The sequence below is a fragment of the Scyliorhinus canicula genome, chromosome 7, assembly GCF_902713615.1.
Source record: "Scyliorhinus canicula chromosome 7, sScyCan1.1, whole genome shotgun sequence".
NCBI classification, from domain to species: domain Eukaryota; kingdom Metazoa; phylum Chordata; class Chondrichthyes; order Carcharhiniformes; family Scyliorhinidae; genus Scyliorhinus; species Scyliorhinus canicula.
Window position 1 is genome coordinate 121,339,363 of NC_052152.1, and position 26,781 is coordinate 121,366,143.

The window sequence follows — 26,781 nt, forward strand, 5'->3', positions numbered from 1 at the left end:
ACAAAATTATGAAGGACAGAGATAAGGTAGGTAGGTATAAACGTAGTAGAGGAGTCAATAACCAGGGGCATAGATTTAAGGTAAGGTGCATTTTCACCCAGAGGGTGGTGGGAGTCTGGAACTCACTGACTGAAAAGGTGGATGAGGCAGAGACCCTCATAACATTTAAGAAGCATTCAGATGAGGACTTGAAATGCTAAAGCATACAAAAGAAATATTGAATAAACTAATCAGATTCAAAGAGGATAAAACCCTTGGTTTGAACCAATGACATTCCTGCATTTTAAAATAATCTTAAGAGTTGGCTGAGTCACTATTACAAATGTTTAATAACTCATTAGAAAAAGGAGCAGTACTACAGCATGGATGGAAATCTAATATTATACCTATACATAAGAAAGGAGCTGGAACACATCTAGGGAACTGTAAACCAGCCAGCCAGCTGGTTGTTAAAAAGATAATGGAGGGGGCAGCTCGGTGGCACAGTGGTCAGCACTGCTACCTCACGGCGCTGAGGAACTGGGTTCAACCCAAGCCCCGGGTCACTGTCCATGTGGAGTTTGCACATTCTCCCTGTGTTTGCATGGGTCTCATATCCACAACCTAAGATGTGCAGGGTAGATGGATTGGCCACGCTAAATTGCTCCTTAATTAGAAAAAAAGAAATTGGGTACTCTAAATTTTGAAAAAAGATAATGGAAGAAATATCTAGAAACCTAAAATATCACTAGGGATACTCAGCATTGATTTCAAAAGGGGAAGTCTTGTTTTACCAACCTCATTGAATATTTTTGAGAGGTAGCAGAGAAAGCAGATACAAGTAATGAAGTAGATGTACTATATTTAGATTTCCAAAAAAGCCTTTGACAACATGTCGCAAAATAGATGACTGAATTAAAGTCAGAGCATGTCAGGAAGCAAATAGCAGAATGGACATAAAGGCAGAGAATTGGAGTCATGGGCGTTACATTCAGAGTGCCAGAAAATGAGAAGTGGGGTCTGACAAGGATCACAATTTGCTTCAATGATTTTGTTTTTGGAATCAAAACACAATTTCTAAATTTGTGGATGGCATCAATCCGGAGGAGAACTGCAATAACATAGAACACAGAACATTACAGCGCAGTACAGGCCCTTCGGCCCTCGATGTTGCGCCGACCTGTGAAACCACTCTAAACCCATTCGACACTATTCCCTTATCATCCATATATCTATCCAATGACCGTTTAAATGCCCTAAATGTTGGCGAGTCCACTACTGTTGCACGCAGGTTATTCCACGCCTTTACTAGAACAAAGAAAATTACAGCACAGGAACAGGCCCTTCGGCCCTCCCAGCCTGCACCGATGCAGATCCTTTATCTAAACCTGTCTCCTATTTTCCAAGGTCTACTTCCCTCTGTTGCCGCCCGTTCATATACCTGACTAGATGCCTCCTAAATGATGCTATCGTGCCCGCCTCTACCACCTCCGCTGGTAAAGCATTCCAGGCACCCACCAGCCTCTGCGTAAAAAACTTTCCACGCACATCTCCCTTAAACTTTCCCCCTCTCACCTTGAAATCGTGACCCCTTGTAACTGACACCCCCACTCTTGGGAAAAGCTTGTTGCTATCCACGCTGTCCATACCTCTCATAATTTTGTAGACCTCAATCAGGTCCCCCCTCAACCTCGTCTTTCCAACGAAAACAATCCTAATCTACTCAACCTTTCTTCATAGCTAGCACCCTCCATACCAGGCAACATCCTGGTGAACCTCCTCTGCACCCTCTCCAAAGCATCCACATCCTTCTGGTAATGTGGCGACCAGAACTGCACGCAGTATTCCAAATGTGGCCTAACCAAAGTCCTATACAACTATAACATGACCTGCCTATTCTTGTACTCAATACCCCGTCCGATGAAGGCAAGCATGCTGTATGCCTTCTTGACCACTCGATCAACCTGCGTTGCCACCTTCAGGGTACAATGGACCTGAACTCCCAGATCTCTCTGCACATCAATTTTCCCCAGGACCCTTCCATTGACCATATAGTCCGCTCTTGAATTTGATCTTCCAAAATGCATCACCTCACATTAGCCTGGATTGAACTCCATCTGCCATTTCTCTGCCCAACTCTCCAATCTATCTAAATTTTGTTGTATTCTCTGACAGTCCTCCTCGCTATCTGCAACTCCACCAATCTTAGTATCATCTGCAAACTTGCTAATCAGACCACCTATGCCTTCCTCCAGGTCATTTATGTAGATCACAAACAACAGTGGTCCAAGCACGGATCCCTGTGGAACACCACTAGTCACCCTTCTCCATTTTGAGATACTCCCTTCCACCACTACTCTCTGTCTCCTGTTGCCCAGCCAGTTCTTTATCCATCTAGCTAGTACACCCTGGACCCCATACGACTTCACTTTTGCCATCAACCTGCCGTGGGAAACCTTATCAAACACCTTACTAAAGTCCATGTATATGACATCTACAGCCCTTCCCTCATCAATTAACTTTGTCACTTCCTCAAAGAATTCTATTAGGTTTGTAAGACATGACCTTCCTTGCACAAAACCATGCTGCCTATCACTGATAAGTCTATTTTCTTCCAGATGTGAATAGATCCTATCCCTCAGTATCTTCTCCAACAGTTTGCCTACCACTGACGTCAAGCTCACAGGTCTGTAATTCCCTGGATTATCCCTGCTACCCTTCTTAAACAAAGGGACAACATTAGCAATTCTCCAGTCCTCCGGGACCTCACCCGTGCTCAAGGATGCTGCAAAGATATCTGTTAAGGCCCCAGCTATTTCGACCCTCGCTTCCCTCAGTAACCTGGGATAGATCCCATCCGGTCCTGGGGACTTGTCCACTTTAATGTCTTTTAGAATACCCAAAACTTCCCCTTTCCGTATGACAACTTGACCTAGAGTATTTAAACATCCATCCCTAGCCTCAACATCCGTCTTGTCCCTCTCCTTTGTGAATACTGATGCAAAGTACTCATTAAGAATCTCACCCATTTCCTCTGAGTCCATGCATAAATTCCCTCTCTTGTCTTTGAGTGGGCCAATCCTTTCCCTAGTTACCCTCTTGCTCCTCACATACGAATAAAAAGCTTTGGGATTTTCCTTAACCCTGTTAGCCAAAGATATTTCATGACCCCTTCTAGCCCTTTTTATTGCGCGTTTGAGATTCGTCCTACTTTCCTGATATTCCTCCAAAGCTTCATCAGTTCTGAGTCGCCTCGATCTTACATATGCTTCCTTTTTCATCTTAGCTAGTCTCACAATTCCACCCGTCATCCATGGTTCCCTAATCTTGCCATTTTTATCTCTCATTTTCACAGGAACATGTCTATCCTGCACTCTAATCAACCTTTCCTTAAAAGACTTCCACATTTCAAGTGTGGATTTACCCTTAAACAGCTGCTCCCAATCCACATTCCCTAGCTCCTGCCAAATTTTGTTATACTCTGCCTTTCCTCAATTCTTCAGGTGATTCACCTGAAGAAGGAGCCGTGCTCCGAAAGCTCGTGTTTGAAACAAACCTGTTGGACTTTAACCTGGTGTTGTAAGACTTCTTACTGTGCTTTCCCCAATTTAGCACTCTTCCTTTCGGACCACTCTTGTCCTAGTCCATGAGTATTCTAAAACCTACGGAATTGTGATCGCTATTCCCAAAGTAATCACCGACTGAAACATCAACCACCTGGCCGGGATCATTCCCCAATACCAGGTCCAGTATGGCCCCTTCCCGAGTTGGACTATTTACATACTGCTCTAAAAAAACTCTCCTGGATGCTCCTTACAAACTCTGCTCCATCTACGCCTCCAACACTACACGAATCCCATCCAAGCCCTAAGTTCATCTGCCTTACCTGCTACACTTCTCGCATTAAAACAAATTCACGACAGACCACCTGTCCCTTTGCGTTCATCATCTCTTCCCTGTCGACTCTGCCCCTTAGTCACATGGAGTTTATTATCTCGTACCTTACCGGCTTTACTACTCTCTAAGTAAAGAACCTACCTCTGACATCTGTCCTATATCTATCTACCGTCAATTTCAAGCTATGCCCCCTCGTGCTAGCCATCACCATCCGAGGAAAAAGGCTCTCACTGTCCACCCTATCTAAGCCTCTGATCATCTTGTATGCCTCAATTAAGTCACCTCTTAACCTTCTTCTCTCTAACGAAAACAGCCTCAAGCCTTCCCTCATAAGACCTTCCCTCCATACCAGGCAACATCCTGGTAAATCTCCTCTGCACCCTTTCCAATGCTTCCACATCCTTCCTATAATGCGGCGACCAGAACTGCACGCAATACTCCAAATGTGGCCGCACCAGAGTTTTGTACAGCTGCAACATGACCTCATGGCTCCGAAACTCAATCTCTCTGCCAATAAAATCTAATGCTAGCCATGATGTGGAGATGCCGGCGTTGGACTGGGGTGAGCACAGTAAGAAGTCTTACAACACCAGGTTAAAGTCCAACAGGTTTGTTTCAAACACGAGCTTTCGGAGCACGGCTCCTTCTTCAGGTGGATTCACCTGAAGAAGGAGCCGTGCTCCGAAAGCTCGTGTTTGAAACAAACCTGTTGGACTTTAACCTGGTGTTGTAAGACTTCTTACTGCAATAAAATCTAACACACCGTACGCCTTCTTAACAACCCTCTCAACCTGGGTGGCAACTTTCAAGGATCTATGTACATGGACACCGAGATCTCTCTGCTCGTCCACACTACCAAGAATCTTACCATTAGCCCAGTACTCAGCCCAGCTCTGCAGCTTATCTATGTCCCTCTTTAACCTGCAACATCCTTCGCACTGTCCACAACTCCATCGACTTTAGTGTCATCTGCAAATTTACTAACCCATCCTTCTATGCCCTCCTCCAGGTCATCTATAAAAATGACAAACAGCAGTGGCCCCAAAACAGATCCTTGTGGTACACCACTAGTAACTGGACTCCAGGCTGAACATTTCCCATCAACCACCACCCTCTGTCTTCTTGATGTAGTTCATATGGATTTCAACATAGCGTTTGACAAGACTCCACATGGGAGACTTATTACGAAGGCAAATGCTCATGGGATACAGGGTGATTTGATAAGGTGGATTCAAAGTTGGCTTAGCTGCAGGGAGACGGAGGGGGTTATATGGCTGCTTTAGTGACTGGAAGCTATAGTCCAGTGGCGTACTATAGGGATCTGTGCTGGGTCCCCTATCTTTCGTCATTTATATGAACGACATTCATGACTATATGGGGGGGGGTGGGGTTGGATCAAGACATTAATACATTTTCAGAATGTGCATTTAATGAGACAATTAATTTCAAAATAGATATGGAATAGACGTGAAAAGTAGGGAAGCTATGCTAAACATGGTTAGGCCACACTTGAAGGAATGAGTATCATTCCGGTCTCCATGTAAAAAAATGGATATAGACACACTGGACAGGGAGTAAAATAAAGATTTATAAAGATGATACCAAGAGTATACATATCATGGTGATTGACTGTGTGGGGTTTGCACGTTATCCCAGTAGTGGACTGCATGGGTTTCCTCCGGGTGCTCCGGATTCCTCCCACAGTCCAAAGATGTGCAGGTTAGGTGGGGTTACGGGGAAAGGATGACGGAGTGGGCCTAGGTGGGTACTTTTTCAGAGGGTTGGTGCAGACTCAATGGGCTGAATGGCCTCCTTCTGCGCAGTATGGACTCTATGGAGGAGAGGGTGAAAAGGTTGGGTCCCTGAAATTCAACCCCACTCAATATTATCATGAAATAATCTTTATTAATGTAACAAGTAGGTTTACATTAACACTGCAATGAAGTTACTGTGAAAAGAAAATCCCCTAGTCTCCAAACTACGCGCCTGTTCGGGTACACTGAGGGAGAATTCAGAATGTTCAATTCACCTAACAAGCAGATATTTCCGGGAGGGAACCGGAGCACCCGGAGGAAACCCACGCAGACACGGGGAGAACGCGCGCAGCCTCCGCACAGACAGTGACCCAGGCCGGGAATCGAACCCGAGTCCCTGGCGCCGTGAAGCAACAGTGCTAACCACTGTGCTACAGTGCCGCCCATGCATGACTGATTTGACAGTGGCTTTTACTTTCCTATCAACACTTGACTCCCTTATCAATGAAGAATCTACCTAACTTAGCCTGAAAAACGACCCAGCCTCCACTGCTCTCTGGGGAAGAGAATCTCACAAACTCACAACCCTCAGAGAAAAATAATCTCATCTTCATCTTAAATGGGAGGCCTCTTATTTTTACACTGTGTCCCCGAGTTCTAGCTTCTCCCATCAGGGGAAACACCCTCTCAGCATCCACCCTGTCAAAACCCCTCAGGATCTTATATATTTCAATAAGATCATTTCTCATTCTTCTAAACTTCAATGGGTATAAGTCCCGCCTGTCCAACCCTTCCTCATTAGATAACTCCCTCATCCCAGGCATCAATCAAGTGAACCTTCTCTGCACTGTTTCTAGTATAAGAGTCAACAAGAAATCCAATATGGAATTCAGGAGAAATTTCAGTGAAACTTGCTACCACAGGGAGTGGTTGAAGAGAAGAGTGTAGAAACATTTAGTGGGTAATTGCACACACATATATGAGGTTAAAGGAAATAGAGATAGATGATGATCGAGTTTATACGAGGAGGGATGGGAAGAGGCATGAGTGCCAAGGATTGGTTAGGTCAATAGTCTGCTTCTAGGCTGTATATCATATGTAATCCCATGAGTGGTGTAGTAGCATGGCCCCTTTAAGAGGTGGGCTTCACAGACCACATGAAGGGCTCAGGGCCAATCGAGCGGGACAGCACGAGCCCCAGCCAATGGGGCATTTACGTGGGGCCCTGGAAGCAGAACCCTGGGCAGTGTGGACAGGGGAGCCAAAGTGTTATGATCTTTTGTATAGTGTTCTGTGCCTCTTACTCAACTACATATGCCTTTCATCAATAAACCTCTTTGTTAGAGCGGCATGTGGCTCAGTGGATAGCACTGGGACTGTGGCGCTGAGGACCCGGACCCGCTCAAATCCCAGCCCTGGGTCACTATCCGTGTGGAGTTTGCACATTCTCCCCATGTCTGCGTGGGTTTCACCCCCACAATCCAAAGATGTGCAAGTTAGGTGGATTGGCCATGCTAAATTGGTCCTTAATTGAAAAAAAAATTGGTTACTCTGAATTTATTTTTAAAAAATAAACCTCGTTGTTTATTACTGAAAGCCTCCAATTCATACCTCGAGGCATCACAATTGGTGACTGAGAGTTTTCCAATAACCAACAAGAATCCAAGGAGCTGACATTGTGACGGTCTTTACAGATTGGATTGCCAAATTTTCAGAACAATAGATATCACAGAATTCAACGATCCAGTGTTTAGACAACTCAAAATATTGTCTCTATTATTGAGGAGAGGGAGAGACCGAAAATTAACTCTGAGAGCTAATTCTACAATCAGTTCATTCCCAGGACAAACTAACAGACAGAAATCAGCAGTGTTCCAGTGAAATTCTGCCCTGCTTTCCTTCCCCTCCTTTCTGGGTCAAGAAGCAGAATGTCCCTGTTTTTATCCTTTATTTTTAAAACCATTTTCACCTCCTCTGGGCCTTCCTTTTGTTTCTATGAGTTTTTCCCCTCCCCATTATCATGGATAGAATTTATAGTGCAGAAGGAGGCCATTCGGCACATCGAGTCTGTACCGGCCCTTGCACCCTACTTAAGCCCACACCTCCACCCTGTCCCTGTATCCCAGTAACCCCACCTGTCCTTTTTGGTCACTAAGGGTAATTAATCATGGCCAATCCACCTAACCTGCACATCTTTGGACTGTGGAAGGAAAGTGGAGCACCCGGAGGAAACCCATGTAGACACGGCGAGAAAGTGCAAACTCCACACAGTCGCCCAAGGCCGGAATTGAACCCGGGTGCCTGGAGCTGTGAGGCAGCAGTGCTAACCACTGTGCCGCTCCATTCACCGCGCTTTTGCCTTGTACCATTATCCTTCTTGTCATTGAGCCATTCCTGCCCTCCACCCTTTCAGAGGACCACCCTTCTACAATTTCACTTCACCCCCCATTTCTCCGACTCTGAACTTTCCTCAAAGCGGTTTTGCGGTTCTTCATGAAGGCCCCGCCTTCTCAACCGTGCCCCTCTCCTGAGGTGTGGTGATCCTCTGGTAAAATCACCACCTGTCATCGTGCTCCCTCAAAAGGGGAAAGCAGCCTATGGTCATCTGGGACTATGGCAACTTTAAATTACTGTACTTACCAATAAGAGCAGACCATTCTGTCGAACTGTCATTGGCCGAAAACGTTCACTCCGTTTCCCTCGACATAGATCCCACCCTGAATTCATAGAATCCCTACACTGTGGAAGGAGGCTCTCCGGCCCATCGCGCCTGCACCGACCCTCTGAAAGAGCACCCTACCGAGACCCCACCCCTGCACACAAACCCCATAATCCCACCTCACCTTTTGATGCAAAGGGACAATTTAGTATGGCCGATCCACATAACCACATCTTTGGACTGTGGAAGAAACCGGAGCACCCGGAAGGAACCCACGCAGACATGGGGAGAATGTGCAAACACCGCACAGACATAACCCTGATACCTATACTCTTGTATTTCTGGCATCATCCTTGTAAATCTTTTTTGACTGCCTCTCCAATGTCTCTGTATCCATTATTTAACATGGAGACCAGAATGGTACACATTCCTCCAAGTGTGGTCTCCACACAGACAGTCATCAAAGGCTGGTATTGAACCCAGGTCCCTAGCGTTGTGAACCAGCAGTGCTAACCACTGTGCCATCAAGCATTTCAACCAATTCCTGTTTATAGCAGACCAATATTCCCCGGGACCATCACCACTACCTAGAGAGCGAATTGACCCAATAAATGACAGTGCCGATGTCTGGATTGCTTAACCAGTAGCCCTCATGTTTTGGGGAATATTGAGAGGAGAAGCCTGCTCCTTTGTTTATCACACTCACTCTCTGAAGCATGGCGAGCAAGTTGTTCTTCTCCTTGGTGAAATGTTGGCGCTCCAGCTCAGTTTGTTGTACAATCTGGCCAGCCTGATTTCCCAACGATGTAATTCTTTTCTGTTGAAAAAAGCAATGGCCTCATGAGAACAATCTTTACCCACAGCCCATCAAGCATTGAGTTTATATTTTAACAAGTACCAGTAAGCAAAATAAGTGACAAAAAAAAAATTAAGTTTAAAAACACGCAATGTTTCCCCTTTGGTCAGCCAGTACTGGAATCTTGTTGGAAAGAGAGCAACATGGTTGAAGCTTTTTAACTCAAACACATCAGGACAAATGCAAAAATGTCAAATTTCAAACAATCACAACAATTTATACAATGGGAAAAAAGTGTTCCAACCAGTTGGTAATCAGCTCTTGATTGGCCATGGAGGAAGCAATGAGAATCTATAGGCTCCTCAAGCTCCTGGATAATTCAAAAAGGTATAAGAGTCCCTTTTGTTTACACTAAGTTCCCTGTGCATGAATTTATGTTGTTTCTAACTTTCTCTTACCCGTTCTTTCTATATGACAACGCTTCAGGAATCAGAGCCAACTCACCAGCCAATCAGTACCTTTTTCTCCTCCATTATAAATTGTTGATTGTCTGAAATTTGGTCTTCTTGCATTTGTCCTGATGAAAGCGTGATGAAAAGCTTTGCCAATATGTCTCTCTTCTCAATAATATCTTTTCCTTCACTCCCCAACAAAACACAACTATGTTTTTTAATCACTGGTGTGATGACCAATCCCGACTTGTCCTGATGGCATTAACAATCCATCTTGTTATATGGGTTTGGAGTCAGACAGAGTAGGGGTGCTGGATCCCCTCCCCATGATGGACCTGGCTGAACCAGTTGGATTCCAGCAGCTTTCATAATGTAGCTCTCTAGAGCCAGTCCACCAATTAGCAGCTCTTAATTGAAACATGTACGACCCTGAGGGTTACTGACAGGGTGGAGGAATCCTCTGGTGGAAGAATCTAAAACTAGGGGGTTACTGTCTAAAAATAAGGGGTCGCCCATTTAAGACAGAGATGGTGAGAGATTTTTTTTCATTCAGAGGGTTGAGAGTCTTTGGACCTCGCTCAAAAGGCGGTGGAAGCAGAATCTTAAAGGCAGAGCTACATAGATTCTCGATTAACAAGCGGTGAATGGTTATTGGGGGTAGGTAGGAGATTACAATCAGATTAGTCGCGGTTTTATTGAATGGTGGAGCAGGTTCAAGGGCTGAATGCTCTCCTCCTGCTCCTAACCTTGCATATCTGGATGGACAAGTGGTGGTGGAGGGTTTCAATGCTGTGACTTCTTTAGGGGGTGGTTGACTTGCTCACTACAATTGCACGCACCTTTCTGGAGCAGCTCCCACTCCGGCAATGAAAATGTAACTGAGAAACATCCCCAATTCGGACCAGAGTGAAGTGCCAATTTTTATGTATATTACCATCATTTACATAGCCCATCTGTTGATGGTGATTTGTTAAAAATCCTACATTGGTGTGATTGCTGTGTCTACACTCTCTATTTGTAATGGAATCCACCAATTTAAACCATTCAGGGCTGAAAACGAGTTTCCCCGGAGTGTGAAACAGGCTCCAAACCATTCAGCATCCCGTGTGGGAAACTACATTGGGTATTGTGTGAAACAGGCTGCCAATTTACTCAACTTCCATTGTAAACCATCAAAGATGGCAAATGTTACCCCCTCCGACCAGTTGAAGGTTGAATTACAGTGTGGAAGCTTAATTCAGAAAGCATATGAACAGGGCCTTCAAAAGACATCAACTCATTTGTACAGTCTGCTCGATTGCTGATCAGTGGGAGTACTGAGAGATTTGCTAATCATGGTCTCTGAGGTCCAACAACAACGAGAGTCAGCGATCCTCACCTCCCTTGTTGCAATACTCTGTTGGTACTCAGCCATTTCACATAGGAGCTGTTTGGAGAGATTCTCCTTCTCCTCTTCAAGCCGGCTCTGCCGTTCCAGCTGCTGAAACTCCAAATCGTCATATCGTTTCACCTCTGAATCCAACTGCTCACCATCCTGCAGGGAAATAATTCCATTAAATACTTGTTAAACTGCATCTGGGAACGGGGCACTGCATCCGGGAACTCGTCACCGCAATAATGGTCGCTCCATTACAATCCGGATCACTCCATTACAGTAGGGATCGCACAACTACAATACGGATCGCTCCACTACAATACGGATCGCTCCAGTACAATACGGATCGCTCCAGTACAATACGGATCGCTCCAGTACAATACGGATCGCTCCAGTACAATACGGATCGCTCCAGTACAATACGGATCGCTCCAGTACAATACGGATCGCTCCAGTACAACAGGGATCGCTCCAGTACAACAGGGATCGCTCCAGTACAATACGGATCGCTCCAGTACAATACGGATCGCTCCAGTACAATAGGGATCGCTCCATTACAATAGGGATCGCTCCATTACAATAGGGATCGCTCCATTACAATACGGATCGCTCCAGTACAATACGGATCACTCCAGTACAATAGGGATCACCCCATTACAATAGGGATCACTCCATTACAATAGGATCACTCCATTACAATAGGGATCACTCCATTACAATACGGATCACTCCATTACAATACGGATCACTCCATTACAATACGGATCACTCCATTACAATACGGATCACTCCAGTACAATACGGATCACTCCAGTACAATACGGATCACTCCAGTACAACACGGATCGTTCCATTACAATACGGATCATTCCATTACAATACGGATCATTCCATTACAATACGGATTGCTCCATTACAATACGGATCACTCCATTACAATACACATCACTCCATTACAATACACATCACTCCAGTACAACAGAGATCGCTCCAGTACCACCCGGATCACTCCAATACCATACAGATTGTTCCATTACAATACGGATCGCTCAATTACAACCGGGATTGTTCTACAACAGACATTGCTGTCTGTTTTTCTCCCTCAGCCTTTTCATTCTTCTTCCTGGGTACCATGCACAGTTCACTGGCCCATTCCCCACAACACAGAAACCTGGGGACTGTCAGGTCACCATCGCCTGGCCATATCTCCCTGTGGTCACAAACCCTCACCAGCTGGCACCTACTGGAGAAGCCTGCATTATCACTCTCTTTGAATTAAATTCTGATAACAGGTGACACCTAACACCTCCGCTTCAGACAGAAACAGCCAATCTTCCCTCAACGACACTGGCCCAACGACGTGAGAGATTGAAGTGGAACATGAGCAAGAAACTCTACAATAGATACTTCAGCAAATAAAAGATTTGAAGGTGATGAGGACATTGGATTAGATCATCAGCAATCAAACTGACAGGAAGCAGGACCCCCATTTCCTCAGCTTTCAACAGAATGATGATTTTGGAGTAGTGAGGAACTTTAATGTCCCATTTTTTGCCAACTCAGCTTGCTTACGGATATTGAGACACGGGGGTGGCATGGTGGCAGCAGTGGCTAGCACTGCTGCCCCATGACATAGAGGACCCGGGTTTGATCCCGGAGTCACTGTCCGTGTGGAGTTTGCACATTCTCCCTGGGTTTGCGTGGGTTTCGTCCTCACAAGCAAAGATGTGCCGGGTAGGTGGATTGGCCATGCTAAATTGCCCCTTAATTGGAAAAAAAGAACTGGGTACTCTAAATTATTAAACAAAAGAGACAGGTTACTTTTAAGGAATGCCTAAATTTGTCTTGAAGCTTGTTCATAAAAATTACATTTATCCATTGTTTTGATTTATAGCAAGATAAATTTCTAATTCCTTGGCAGAATTCTTCCAAAAGATTTCTGAGTGAGGTCTCCGGCGGGAACCAAGGTGCAAGTCTCTCCAGGTGGTTTGGTGCCATTTGGTCCAATCCACCCACACTTAGACATTTCTTTGGAGGGGGTTGCGTTTTGCAGCTGCATTGAGAGGGTCGGCGTTTAAACACCGGCGTCAAAGCCCAGCATCACTGGATCAGGAGCCTTTCTTAAAGTGACAGCCAAGGCCATCCCCCGCCACCCTCCCAATTGCCACCAGCAACCCCTCCCCCATCGTACGTCAGTGACACCTCGGTATGGGGTGGCCAGATGGCCCTACCCTCAGGTCCCATCCCTCTCGGCACCGCCCATTGGCAGTGCCAACCTGGCACTAATGTGCCATATACCTGACCACCCGGGGGGCTCTAATGTCCTCCAAGCGCAACTCCTCCCCCTCCCCTGGCATGTTAATCACATCTGCTCTCTGATCACCACATCTGGTCCCTGGTGGAGACCAGTAGCGATTCCCACTGGCCTCGCTGTATGGCAGCAGAACATAGAACACTGGGAGCCGGGAGAATCCGGTTTGAAACAATCCCACATATTTACATGTTCATTTAGATATGCTAATCTGGGGCACGCCCAGCAAGGGCATGAAGCAGATGAGGCCACCTGCAGCGTGCCGGAAGCACTGCGCACTGGTTGGCGCCCGGATTGGACCCCGTCTAGGTTCTTTCCCACTACTTCCCGGCATAGCAGGATGCGTGCCAGGTGCAACGAGGCCGGTTAATCCCCCACCCTTGGGCGGTTATTCTCGCCCCCCCCGCCCCCGTGCCGGGTGGGGGAATCGTGGGGGAAGCCAGGGCGCCGTGTAAATATCCGCCCCGCGATTCACCTGCACGCGATCCCCCCCCCCCCCCCCCCCCCCCCCCGAAACCAGCGCCGCACGAAACTGCGTCGGGCCGCTCGGAGAAATCGCTGCCGGCGGGTACTCGTCGCGAAGGCTTTGGGAGGGAGGGTGGCGGCCTGTGGGGGAGGAGGGGGGCTCCGTTCCCGGGGGCGGCCTCCGATGGGGTCTGGCCCGCCGGGACGGCCTCCCCCCACCACCCCACCCCCGGCCTACTTCCTTCCGCGGGCTGGCCCCAGAACTCCGGCGCCATGTTGGTGAGGGGACGGTGCGCTCTGCGAGGTTACCGCACATGCGCTAGTTGGCACCGGCCCCAACTGTGCATGCGCGGGACCCAAGGCGTCTTTACGTGGCGCCGGGTCTCTGACGCCACGCCGAGGCCTCGCCCCCCGTAAATCACGCAACGGGGGAGACTAGGGGTCTGGGAACGGGCGCCGACGCCGGTAGTAAAATCACTCTCCGGCGTCGGCACTTAGAGTCCCATTGGGAGAATCCCGCCCCTTATCTTTTGAAAGATTTACACAGTGAGAAAAAAAACCTAAATGTGATCCCTCAAGTCAAAAGATTAAACACTGTAAAGAGTTAACATCAGGAGCACCTGACAAAGTCACATGACGAAGAGATGGAGATAGACAATCTTGTAAGATGTAGATAGTTCTGGAAATAAACAAGCATGGCTCTATTTTATGAATAACAGATTAAAGTAGCATTCTTAGGATAACAGGCAAGCCTGACGAAACCCTGGCGATTCAACGAAAATATTTCAAAGTGTCAGTTTGGGCACGACGGCCACACGGCCTGGCCCGTATTCAACAGCACTTAGTGCCAAAAATAAACCCCACCAGCTTCCGCCATGACTGGATGTCTCGCCGTCTGATTTGCCAGACTCGTGCCCCGGCAGCTCGCCACTAACAGGGGGAGCTGCTTTTAAAACGCACCGTCACCACTCACTCCAGTCAACACACGGGAAGACAGCGCGCACACCTGCTCCTTGCTTTGGCGATTCTCACCTGGACTGGCTTCTCGACACTGTGGATGAGAGACAGGCAATTTGTTCCCCCGAGGGAGTTGGAGGGCCAGCAGCAGCGTCAGCAATGCGGCCTGGGAGGTCAGCACTGGCATCATGACCAGGAGGACTGCCACCTAATGTCTGAAGGTGACCAATGACCACCAACCAAGTTCCCATCTTTCCCCTGGCATCAGCTCCTCCTGCCACTCCACAAATTCCCAAAACCCCCCTGACACCTCAAACCCTCCCACGCCTGATCTTCATGTTTGTTCCTCAGAGCCCCCTGGCACCCACCAGCATAACCGCTTCATGTCCAGGTGCGGTGCCTACACATGCCAGCTGCTATAGACCCCCCTGACCCATGAAGCGTGTCCCCGGAGGAGGTAGCCCACAATAAATGGGAAAGGGCTATGACAGGGAGCAGGATGGCAAAGATCTGAGTCCTGACCCTTAATGAAGAACGGGCCCCGGGAATCGTGGGGTTGCCCGAGGAGAGAGCAGTCAATGGCAGTTAGGTTGGCCTGCGCCAGAGGTGAGGATCTACTGCCCCATCACCCAGATAATCTGTCTCAAGTGAGTAGTTCATGTAAGGCAGGAGAATCCTTCCCTCTCACTGACTGCATGTCCATTGCCTCACGGGATTGCCATCTGATGAGGCCGGGCAATCCAGAGTTAATCCCCCCCCCCACCCCCCGCCGCCAACCAAGAGACCACATCGGAGGAGAGCTCTGCGGATACCACCATTGAGGCGTCACTATCACCCCCATCATCGACCTGTGCAGAAACAGTATTGACAGGTTTCTGGGGCACTATCCGGTGGGCACCGCACAGTTGCTGATGCGCATAAGGTGGAGGCAGGAACATCTAAGAGAGTCAGGAGCCGGAGGTCTGCTGGATCCCAGGACTCAGCTGGATCCCAGTCGGATGCTGAGCCTCTGGACAAGATTCTCCCAGAGCTGATGCAGATGATCAGCCAAAACTGTAGGGAACTTATTCCAACACACCAAGCATTCAAACCCTTCCCACCCCAACAATAACAACCAATTTTCCCTTATACTCTCCATTCAGAAACTTTGAAAAAATGAATATGGTGAAATACGGATTTGACAAGCCGGTTATTCTCCTGCATTATGAAGAAGCCAAAACAGAACTGGAGGGCATATTAGTGACATTCCAGCGACTGCATAGCCGATTGGAGGAGTCCCAAAGGCTTCAGTCGCTGGAGATGGTGCCAACAATGCGTGGCACCGAGGCCAGTACAGCTCGGGTGGCAATCACGGTGGAAAACCTGGAGCACAATGTCCGCGATTTGAGTGGTGGCGCCCAAGGCATGGCTCAGTCTGTGACGATCATGTCTGAGGGTCTCAACATGTCCCAGACACAGTTGGACATTGCTGAGGCAGTCCAGAACATGGCCCAGTCACTGAGGAGCATTGCTGATGGCGACAATACCATGGTGCAGACAATGGGGAGCCACCAGGACTGGCACAACTAGATGACTCAGAGGCCTGTGGAGTTCACTCCAGCTGCCCCTCCATCCCATGGAGTCTCCCAGGCCCTACGGGCACCTTCAGGGAGGAGGAAGCGCTGAAGGCCAATCCAGGGCTTTCCACAAAGGAAATGACGGCAGTCTCCAGTTCTTCCAAATCGTCCCCTCCTGACACCGACGCATCTCAATGACAGCAGGCAGAACAGGGTGGCATGGCGAAGACTGTGACACAGGTAAGTCGGTCAACGCCCTCCAGCTCCAGGTCCTCCAGAGATTACAGTGCACAGAAAGCAGCAGGCTGCCACCACCTCTGATGAGCATCCTGGAGACACACCTAGATGCAGCAGTACACCACGAAAGATCAAGAAAATTGAGAGCACTGACCGGGCACTGGGGTCACTATCTGTAGCTTGGATCAAATGTTCACTATTAAAACATGTTACACCTGATACATGTGCAGCCTCCGTCACGTTAATCTTCACAGCGGGCCTGCCTGCACCCCCACCCCTTGTTGCGCTCCATTCCCCCCATTCCAAGTAGTCCAAAATCAAACGCTCCCAGTTCAGAGGATGGGTGTGAATGTGCTGTCAGCAGAAAGACAGGACTTTTCCAGAAAATGAGGAACAGCAGAGCGTGTCACATCGCTGCTGTGCCAGGCTGTGGAGGGCAAAGCAGATCACCCCGGGAGAATCTCCGGGGGATGTACTGCAGAGCATCACCAAAGCGGTCCAAGCATCAGGCCTGCATTTTGAGCAGTCTGATGCACTGCTCAATGACAGCACGGGTGGCAACATGGGCCTCATTACAACGGGTCTTCTCATCGGTCTTTGGCCTCCGCACTGGTGTCATCAGCCAGGACCTCAGCAAGTACCCCTTGTATCTCATGAGCCAATCGGTCATCCTGAAGAAGTCAGGGATCTCCAACTGCCCAGGATGTGTCAGTCATGCACGCCCTCTGGGTAGTGGGCACACAAGTGCATGATACGGAGGCGATGGTTGCACTCGGATTGAACATTCAAGGAGTGAAACCCCTTCCTGCTAATTATGTGCACTGCCAGGGAAGCAGGGTGGCACAATGGTTAGCACTGCTGCCTCACGCACCAAGGACCCGGGTTCAATCCCGGCCCCGGTCAATGTCCGTGTGGAGTTCACACATTCTCCCCGTGTCTGCGTGGGTCTCACCTCCACAACCCAAAAAGCTTTGCAGGCTAGGTGAATTGGCCACGCTAAATTGCCCCTTAATTGGCAAAAAAGAATTGGTTATTCTAAATTTATTTAAAAATAAATTTTTAAAGAAGCGTACTCCCTGATTTCCCGGTGCGCGCAAGGTGACATGCATGCCATCAATTACCCCCTGGATCTAGGGCATCCTGGCGATGACTGCAAATCCTGCAGCCCAAGCTTCTTGGTGGGCCTGGTGTAGCTCAAAGGTGATAAAGTCTGATGCCTGGGAATACAGGGCATCCGTGATTTCCCAGATGTACCTGCGGGCTGTGGATTGTGAAATGTCAATCCACCGAAACCTTTCACGTGTCCAGGGAATTTTGAATATTAAAACCAATGGATCCATCATCTCCGCCGCAAATTCCTTGAACACCCTAGGATGTTGGACATCAGGCTCGGGGGACTCTAGAAGGCTAGCTACAGCTAGGAGCGTTCCCTCCTGTATCGCCAATATTTCGCCATTCTTCCTCAGACTCCTCTTTCTCCAAATAACAAATGATGATTGTCCAAGGTAACAACAAATCTCCCAAAGGAATGCTCCTGATCTCTTGGTCCGCACCCAGCATAGCCCAACTCCATTGAGGATATCCTATGTGCTGAAGATAATGTCCACAAAGTAATGCAACAAACAGAGCGTGGGGAAACCTGACAACCTGACTTCAAAGCAGTATAAATGACAAAATAGGACAGCATCTCATTTCTATGTCCTAGGATCCTTACAGTGCAGAAGGAGGCTATTCAGCCCATCGAATTTGCACTGACCCGCCGAAAGAGCACTCCACCCAGATCCAATGCCCCATCCACCTCGTCCTATCCCCGCAACAAAGTAACCTAACCTGCACATCTTTGGACACAAAGGGGCAATTTAACATGACCAATCCACCTAACCTGCACATCTTGGACACTATCCTTAATGAGGCCACACTTGGAGTATAGTGTCCAATTCTGGTCGCCACACTACCAGAAGGCTTTAGAGAGGGTGGAGGCTTTAGAGAGGGTGCAGAAGAGATTTACCAGGATGTTGCCTGGTATGGAGGGCATTAGCTATGAGGTTGAATAAACTCGGTTTGTTCTCACTGGAACGGACGGAGGTTGAGGGGCGACTTGATAGAGGTTCTACAAATTATGAGGGGCATAGACAGAGTGATAGTCAGAGGCTTTTTCCAGGTAGAGGAGTCGATTAATAGGGGGCATAGGTTTAAGGTGCGAGGGGCAAGGTTTTAGAGGAGATGTACGAGGCAAGTTTTTTTACACAGAGGGATAGTGGGTGCCTGCAACTCGCTGCCGGGAGGAGGTGGTGGAAGCAGGGACAATAGTGACATTTAAGGGACATCTTGACAAATACATGAATAGGACGGGAATAGAAGGATACAGACCCTGGAAGGCAGAAGATTTTAGTTTAGACGGGCAGCATGGTCGACACAGGCTTGGAGGGCCCAAAGGCTGCACTTTTCTTTGTCTTTGTTCTAAGGGGCAATTAACATGACCAATCCACCTAACCTGCACATCTTGGACACGAAGGGGCAATTTAACATGACCAATTCACCTATCCTGCACATCTTTGGCACTAAGGGCAATCCACCTCACCTGCACATCTTTGGACTGTGGGAGGAAAATTGGCATCCTGATCTCTCGTTACACAGGGGAGTTCAGGCAAGCGGAGCTCCCCAGTCTACATTAGGGCCTATGTGCGGCCTTCATGATGTCACAGAATGAAGTGAATACATCATGTGTTCTGGGCGTTGAGAATGATCAGAAGCTAGTGGAAGGTGGTCTCAGAATTGCAAATATATTACAGTAAAGTTGGAGTGTTTTGCAGGCAGCGGTCTTTGAGAATTTACTGAAACTACAATCCAACCACAGTCATTTATGGGACAGCGGTAAAAAAGACGGCAAGTAGAAAAATCTCTCTCTCTACTTTGAGTGATGAGGTGCCAGGGAAAGCCTGTGGTTCAGGAGAATCCCTCAATTTTCCACTACATTCAAATGAGTGATATCTCCACTGTTCCACACAGCTGACATACGGTGCAGAACAAGGTGTAATAACCCCATGTGGTTGGGCCATTGTAATCAGATGTGAGGCTATTGTCACATCCTGAAGCGGGTCAGCACCAAGGAGAATGAAGGCACAAATAGCCTGTGTCCTGTAGCTGAGGGACCGAGAACAGATAACTTGCATTCATATATCGGACAACAGAGATACACATGATGATATTAGGCATGGCTAAACTTGGCCAAAGAGGCAGGTTTTAGCAACTTGAAGAGGGAGAGAGATAGGGGGGAATTTCAGAGATTAGAATCTTGGCGCCTGAAGACGAGGGCACCAGTGGTGGAGTGCAGATATTTGTGATGTTCAAGAAACCAGAACTTAAGGAGTGCAGAGATCTCAAATTGCAGGGATAAAGGAGATTACAAAAAAGACAACTGCAAGTGATTCATCAGTAAATCTGCTTTTCTCTCTCTCTACTATGAACACACACAACCCCCAACTCCCCCCCCCCCCAACCCCCAACCCCACCTACACAAATCTATTACCGACATACATACCCCCACACATACACAAACACCCACCACTGCCACCATACATAACCCATAAATTGCACACATTCACCCACAAAAACCCATAAATCGCACACCCACCCCACCCACAGAAACTCACTAACCCCCACCCCCCACAACTACCCACACCCCCACCCCACCCACAGAAACTCACCCCCACCCACACACCCCCACCCCACCCACAGAAACTCACTAACCCCCACCCACCCACAACTACCCACACCCACACCCCACCCACAGAAACTCACTAACCCCCACCCACCAACAACTACCCACACCCCACCCCACCCACAGAAACTCACTAACCCCCACCCACACACCCCCACCCCACCCACAGAAACTCACTAACCCCCACCCACCCACATACACACCCCCCACCCCACCCACAGAAACTCACTAACCCCCACCCACACACCCCACCCCACCCACAGAAACTCACTAACCCCCACCCACCCCCAAACACCCACCCCCCCCCCCCCACAGAAACTCACTAACCCCCACCCACACACCCCCACCCCACCCACAGAAACTCACTAACCCCCACCCACACACCCCCACCCACCCACAGAAACTCACTAACCCCCACCCACCCACAACTACCCACACCCCCACCCCACCCACAGAAACTCACTAACCCCCACCCACCCACAACTACCCACCCCCCACCCCACCCACAGAAACTCACTAACCCCCACCACACACCCCCACCCCACCCACAGAAACTCACTAACCCCCACCCACCCACAACTACCCACACCCCACCCCACCCACAGAAACTCACTAACCCCCACCCACCCACAACTACCCACACCCCCACCCCACCCACAGAAACTCACTAACCCCCACCCACCCACAACTACCCACACCCCCACCCCACCCACACACCCACCCCACCCACAGAAACTCACTAACCCCCACCCACACACCCCACCCCACCCACAGAAACTCACTAACCCCCACCCACCCACATACACACACCCCCACCCCACCCACAGAAACTCACTAACCCCCACCCACCCACATACACACACCCCCACCCCACCCACAGAAACTCACTAACCCCCACCCATAGCCCCCACCCCATCCACAGAAACTCACTAACCCCCCACCCACCCACAACTACCCACACCCCCACCCCACCCACAGAAACTCACTAACCCCCACCCACCCACAACTACCCACACCCCCACCCCATCCACAGAAACTCACTAACCCCCACCACCCACAACTACCCACACCCCACCCCACCCACAGAAACTCACTAACCCCCACCCACACACCCCCACCCCACCCACAGAAACTCACTAACCCCCACCCACCCACATACACACACCCCCACCCCACCCACAGAAACTCACTAACCCCCACCACACACCCCCACCCCACCCACAGAAACTCACTAACCCCCACCCACCCACAACTACCCACACCCCACCCATCCACAGAAACTCACTAACCCCCACCCACCCACAACTACCCACACCCCCACCCACCCACAGAAACTCACTAACCCCACCCACCCACAACGACCCACACCCCCACCCCACCCCCAGAAACTCACTAACCCCCCCCCACACCCCCCACCCCACCCACAGAAACTCACTAACCCCCACCCACCCACATACACACCCCCACCCCACCCACAGAAACTCACTAACCCCCACCCACCCACACACCCCCACCCCACCCACAGAAACTCACTAACCCCCACCCACCCACATACACACACCCCCACCCCACCCACAGAAACTCACTAACCCCCACCCATAGATCATAGATTTTACAGTGCAGAAGGAGGCCATTTGGCCCATCAAGTCCGCACCAGCCCTTGGAAGGAGCACCCTACCCAGGGTCCACACCTCCACCCTATCCCCATAAAATAGCAACCCAACCCAACACTAAGGGCAATTTTGGACACTATGGGCAATTTAGCATGGCCAATCCACCTAACCTGCACATCTTTAGACTGTGGGAGGAAACTGGAGCACCCGGAGGAAACCCACGCATACATGGGGAGAACGTGCAGACTCCGCACAGACAGTGACCCAAGCCGGGAATCGAACCTGTGACCCTGGAGCTGTGAAGCAATTGTGCCCGCACACACAGCTACCCACATACACACAACCCCACCCCACCCACAGAAACTCACTAACCCCCACCCACACACAGCTACCCACATACATACCGCCCACACACTTTGCTGCCACATACATACCCCAACCCACACAGACACACTTCCACCCACATACATACCCCCCACATTAGTACACACAAGGATGCATTGTTTTGAAAAACAACACAGCTTGGTTTAACAAACTCCATGTTAAACTTTGCCTGCAATAGATTTTTGAAATTTGTGCTTTGAGCTGTTTTTCAACTATTTCTGGAATAAGCAGTTCGATATTAAAGCTGTTCAGTTACTGCATGTCACAGGTGGGTCTGGGCGATACTAATGCGCCGGCTGCAACAACACAATTCTGGCCAAGGTGGCCACACCGAAGACTCCGAGCCCCTGCACCGCAATCCCGCTTGGCGCGGAGGCAGAGAATGGGGCGTCGGACTCGCAATCGGCGCCTGTTCAGGGAGGCCGGTACGGGAATTGAACCCGCGTTGCTGCCCTTATTCTGCATTACAAGCCAGCTGTTTAGCCCATTATGCTAAATCCAAGTCTATCCAATCTCTCTTCATAACTAAAACTCTCGCCCAGGCAACATCCTGGTAAACCTCCTCTGCACCCTTTCCAGTGCCATCACATCCTGTAATGTGGATTCCAGAACTGCACACAGTACTCTAGCTGTGACCTAACCAATGTTTTATACAGTTCCAGCATAACCTCTGCGCTCTTAAACTCTATGCCTTGACTATTAAAGCCAAGTATATCTTATGCCTCCTTAACCACTGTGTCCACCTGTTCTGCTACTTTAAGGGACCAGTGTTCATGCACACCAAGGTCCCTTTGATCCTCGGTGCTTCCCAGGGTTATGCCATTTATCATGTATTCCTTTGCCTTGTTTGTCCTGCCCAAGTGCATCACCCAACACTTATCCATTGGATTGAATTCCATTTGCCTCTGATCAGCCAACCTGACCAGCTCGTCTAAATCCTCCTGTAATCAAAGGCTACCTTCCTCACTATTTACCACCCCACCAATTTTTGTGTCATCCGCAAACTTCCTGATCAACCCTCCTACCTACATATCTACCTACAACCCTCATATCTACATCATTTATATAAACCACAAACAGCAAGGGCCCAACACTAATCCCTGCGAGACTCCACTGAACACAGGGTTCCAGTCAGAAAACACCCCTCGATCATTACCCTCTGCTTCCTGCCACTCAGTCAATTCTGGATTCAATTTGCCAAATTTCCTTAGATCCCATGGGCTCTTACCTTCCCGCTCAGTCTCCCATGTGGGACCCTATCAAAAGCCTTGCTGAAGTCCAAGTAGACTACGCCAAATGCATTGCCCTCACCTACATACCTGGTCACCTCTTCAAAAAACTCAATCAGGTTGGTCAGATACGGCCTCCCCTTAACAAAATCATGTTGACTGTTTTTGATTAATTCCTGCCTCTCAGAATTGCTTCCAATAGTTTCCCACCACTGAAGTTAGACTGTCTGGCCTGTAGTCTCCTGGTTTATCCCTTCCTGCCTTCTTGAATAATGGTACCACATTGGCTATCCCCAGTCCTCCGGCACCTCTCCTATGGCCAGAGAGGAATGGAAAATTATTGCCAGTACGCCTGCTATTTCCTCCCGCGCCGCACTCAACAGCCTGGGATACAATTCATCTGGCCCTGGAGATTTGTCTACCTTTTAAGCCTGCCAGACCATGCAGAAACTCCTCTCTGTCTCTGTTAATCTCTTTAATTTTACTTTGAAGAATCTGTGACATAAATTGCAATCATTAAAACAGTGGGTGGAATGTGATAGGCGTGACATGTAACACTTGGAAGGCACCTAGTGTCAACGGTCTATGTCACAGTAACTACAAAGGAAAGGGTAATGCTTTGACATGAGATTTCCTGTGGAAGCTGCTTTGCACAGGAGAGTACTGAATTTAATATAAAGATTTCTTCGTAGAGTTAATCAGCTGATATTTACTGGCAAGTAAATGGGTATACAACAAAAACTCAGGAACCAGTGATCTACTGACCCTCTCCAACTGTTCCTGTAAGCATTTTCTCATGGAATCTGGGCAGTTATCAAGCTTGTTCTTCAACTCAGAGTAACCCTCTTGCAGCCTCTCTACTTTTTCTCTCTCAGTTTTCAAATGTGTCTTTTCCTGGAAAGCAGAACACAGAAATAACAAAAAGGAAAGGTGACTTAAAATGAGTCTGTGCGGGTACAATGCCCACTTCCTGGCAGCATTAAACACAGCAACTCTATAATGGGGCTGAAGGTGGGCGGGGGAGGGGATTTGGGGGGCCTGTTCCACCATGGCTGATCTGTGCTCAAATTTATTCATCCAGATTATTTCCACAACTTCATCTGAAAAAGAGGTCAACCTCAGTTTTTAAATTCTTAATTGACGTCTAATCTCAAAAACTCCCACTGTGTGAAGAAATGCTTCTTTTTCCATCACTCCCTGCCAGGGTTCATCGTTTATTTCACTCTATCCTTTAATCATCTCAAAACACCTTAATTAAATCAACCCTTGATCTTCGATACTCCAGTCTCATCTGCACATGGGAAACCTTTTCACAATTAAAAAGCTGAAGAATGCAATGTTGTTCGAGATTATGCATGTAAATGCCATCAATTAATAGCAGTGGGCTTATCTGATTTCTGCAGGAAGAAATTATGCTAAAGTAAATCAGGGTTCAATTTGCAGTTAAGTGACCATACAAAAATGATTACAACACCCAATATTCATGGCGTCCACCACATTACATCTTTACTGTAACAGCCACAGTTGAACAGTAACAAATTGCATTGATTAAGCACCCTGAATGGGGAAGGAGGACCACATGTTTCAGAGGGCTGAGGAATAAAAGCAAGAGCAGAGCCATGAAGGAGATAAGGAGATAGTTGGGATTGTGTCCAAAAACCAGGGTTGAGCAAGTTGTGACCAGAATAGAAGGTTTAAAGGAAAGAAGGAATGTGGGAGGCCATTCTAGAGTGCGTTGCCAAGACAACAGACGGCATGGCTCTCAATTGGTGCCGAAGTTGGGGAAGGGCGTGAAATAGAAGATGTTGAGGGGAGGAATGATGCCTCCATCAAAAGCCACCTTCTAATTTTCCCGTAAGGTCGGTTGGCCGCTGGACCCGCAGCAAACCCCCCTCCCCAAACTCTCTCTTAAAACCTCAATCACTCACCGTCGGCTGCCAAAGGCCTTTCCTACCCTCCCTACCCTGAGAACACTTTTCCATCGCTCTTCACTCGGGAGGAAGTTACCCTCCTGTTGCTGGAGGGATGAGACTATGCTGGCCAAAGGTGGGACTTCCTCCCGAGTGAAGAGCGGGAATCCTTCCGAATCCCACTGATGTTCAGTTGAGTGTGAAGTGGGCTGCACGCCAGGCAGAGCTAGCGAGGACGTGTTCCCCACCGACACTTCAGATGCCAGGACTGAAAACGCCACCATCTGAAATATCCCGGCCATGAGGTCAGAGTCAAGCGAATGGGGCGAGTTTAGAGAGAAGTGGTTGTCAACCATCTGTCTGGCTATATTCCCAGAATTAGGTCCAGCATTGCACCATCTCTAGTTGGAACCTCTACAAATTGAGCTTAAAGGTTCTCCTATTTACATTTTAAGGACTCCACTCCATCTAAGCCCTCAACACAGTGACTATCCCAATCAGGTTGGGAAAATTGAAATCACCTAATATAATTACCCTATTATTGTTTTTGCACACCTCTGCAAATTGCGCACATATTTACTCCTCAATTTCCGGCTGATTATCTGGGAGTCTATAAACACCTAGGAACGTGACCGTCCCTTTTTTGTTCCTAAACTCAACCCACAAAGATTCATTTACTGTCCCTTCCAAGATATTGGGCTGGATTCTCCATTGTTGGGATTCTCCGTTGCGCCGGCAGCCTGGGGAATTCCTGACGGCATGGGGCTGCCCACAATGGGAACCCGATTGGCCGGCTGGCGAGGCGGAGAATCCCGGGGGGGCGTCGCACCAGACGGAGAATCCCACCCCTCATCTCTCCTTACCGCAATAACTGACTCCTAAACAATAATGCAATGCCTCATTCTCTTTAACCCCTCCTCTGTCTTGCCTGAAGATTCTATATCCCGGGATGTTGAGCTGCCAATCCTGCCCCCCCCCCCCCACAACCGCGTCTCCGTGATGGCCAATATATCACAATTTCACGTGTCAATCCTCGCCCTTAACTCATATTTTACCTGTAATACTCCTGGCATTAAGTAGGGGCCGTCCAGCTTTGCCTTATCCCTTGAAACTTATATTAGCTTTATTCCCACTGAATTGATTGCTTTTCTGTGTTATGCTGTGTCCCTATTCTGTGTCCCCAACAGTCTATGTCCCCTCCCTTGCCAAATTAGTTTAAACTCCTCCCAACAGTACTGGCAAACCCGCCAACAAGGATGCTTGTCCTGCTTTGGTTCAGATGTAAATCGTTCTGCTTGTCCAGGTCCCATCTTCCCCATAAATGGTCCCAGTGATCCAGGGATCTAAAACCTTCCCTCCTGCACCAACTCGTACCATGCACTCATTTGCTGTACTCGCTAGCATGTGGCACTGGAAGTAATCCGCAGATCACAACCCGAGAGGCCCTGCTTTTTAGTCTCACTCCTAATCCTTGATGCAAGACCTT

At 48.6% G+C, this 26,781-nt stretch overlaps 1 protein-coding gene across 1 annotated transcript in view; it reads right to left on the reverse strand.

Annotated features, from left to right (window-relative positions):
- Nucleotides 1-26,781, reverse strand: part of phldb2b (pleckstrin homology-like domain, family B, member 2b) — a 329,018-nt gene that overhangs the window by 93,403 nt on the left and 208,834 nt on the right. The window contains exons 9-11 of the mRNA XM_038802341.1: nt 24,151-24,279; nt 10,916-11,071; nt 8,996-9,106 (exon numbers count right to left, since the gene is read on the reverse strand). Of these exons, the coding sequence (XP_038658269.1) occupies nt 8,996-9,106; nt 10,916-11,071; nt 24,151-24,279 (396 nt within the window). The remainder of the gene's footprint in view (nt 1-8,995; nt 9,107-10,915; nt 11,072-24,150; nt 24,280-26,781) is intronic.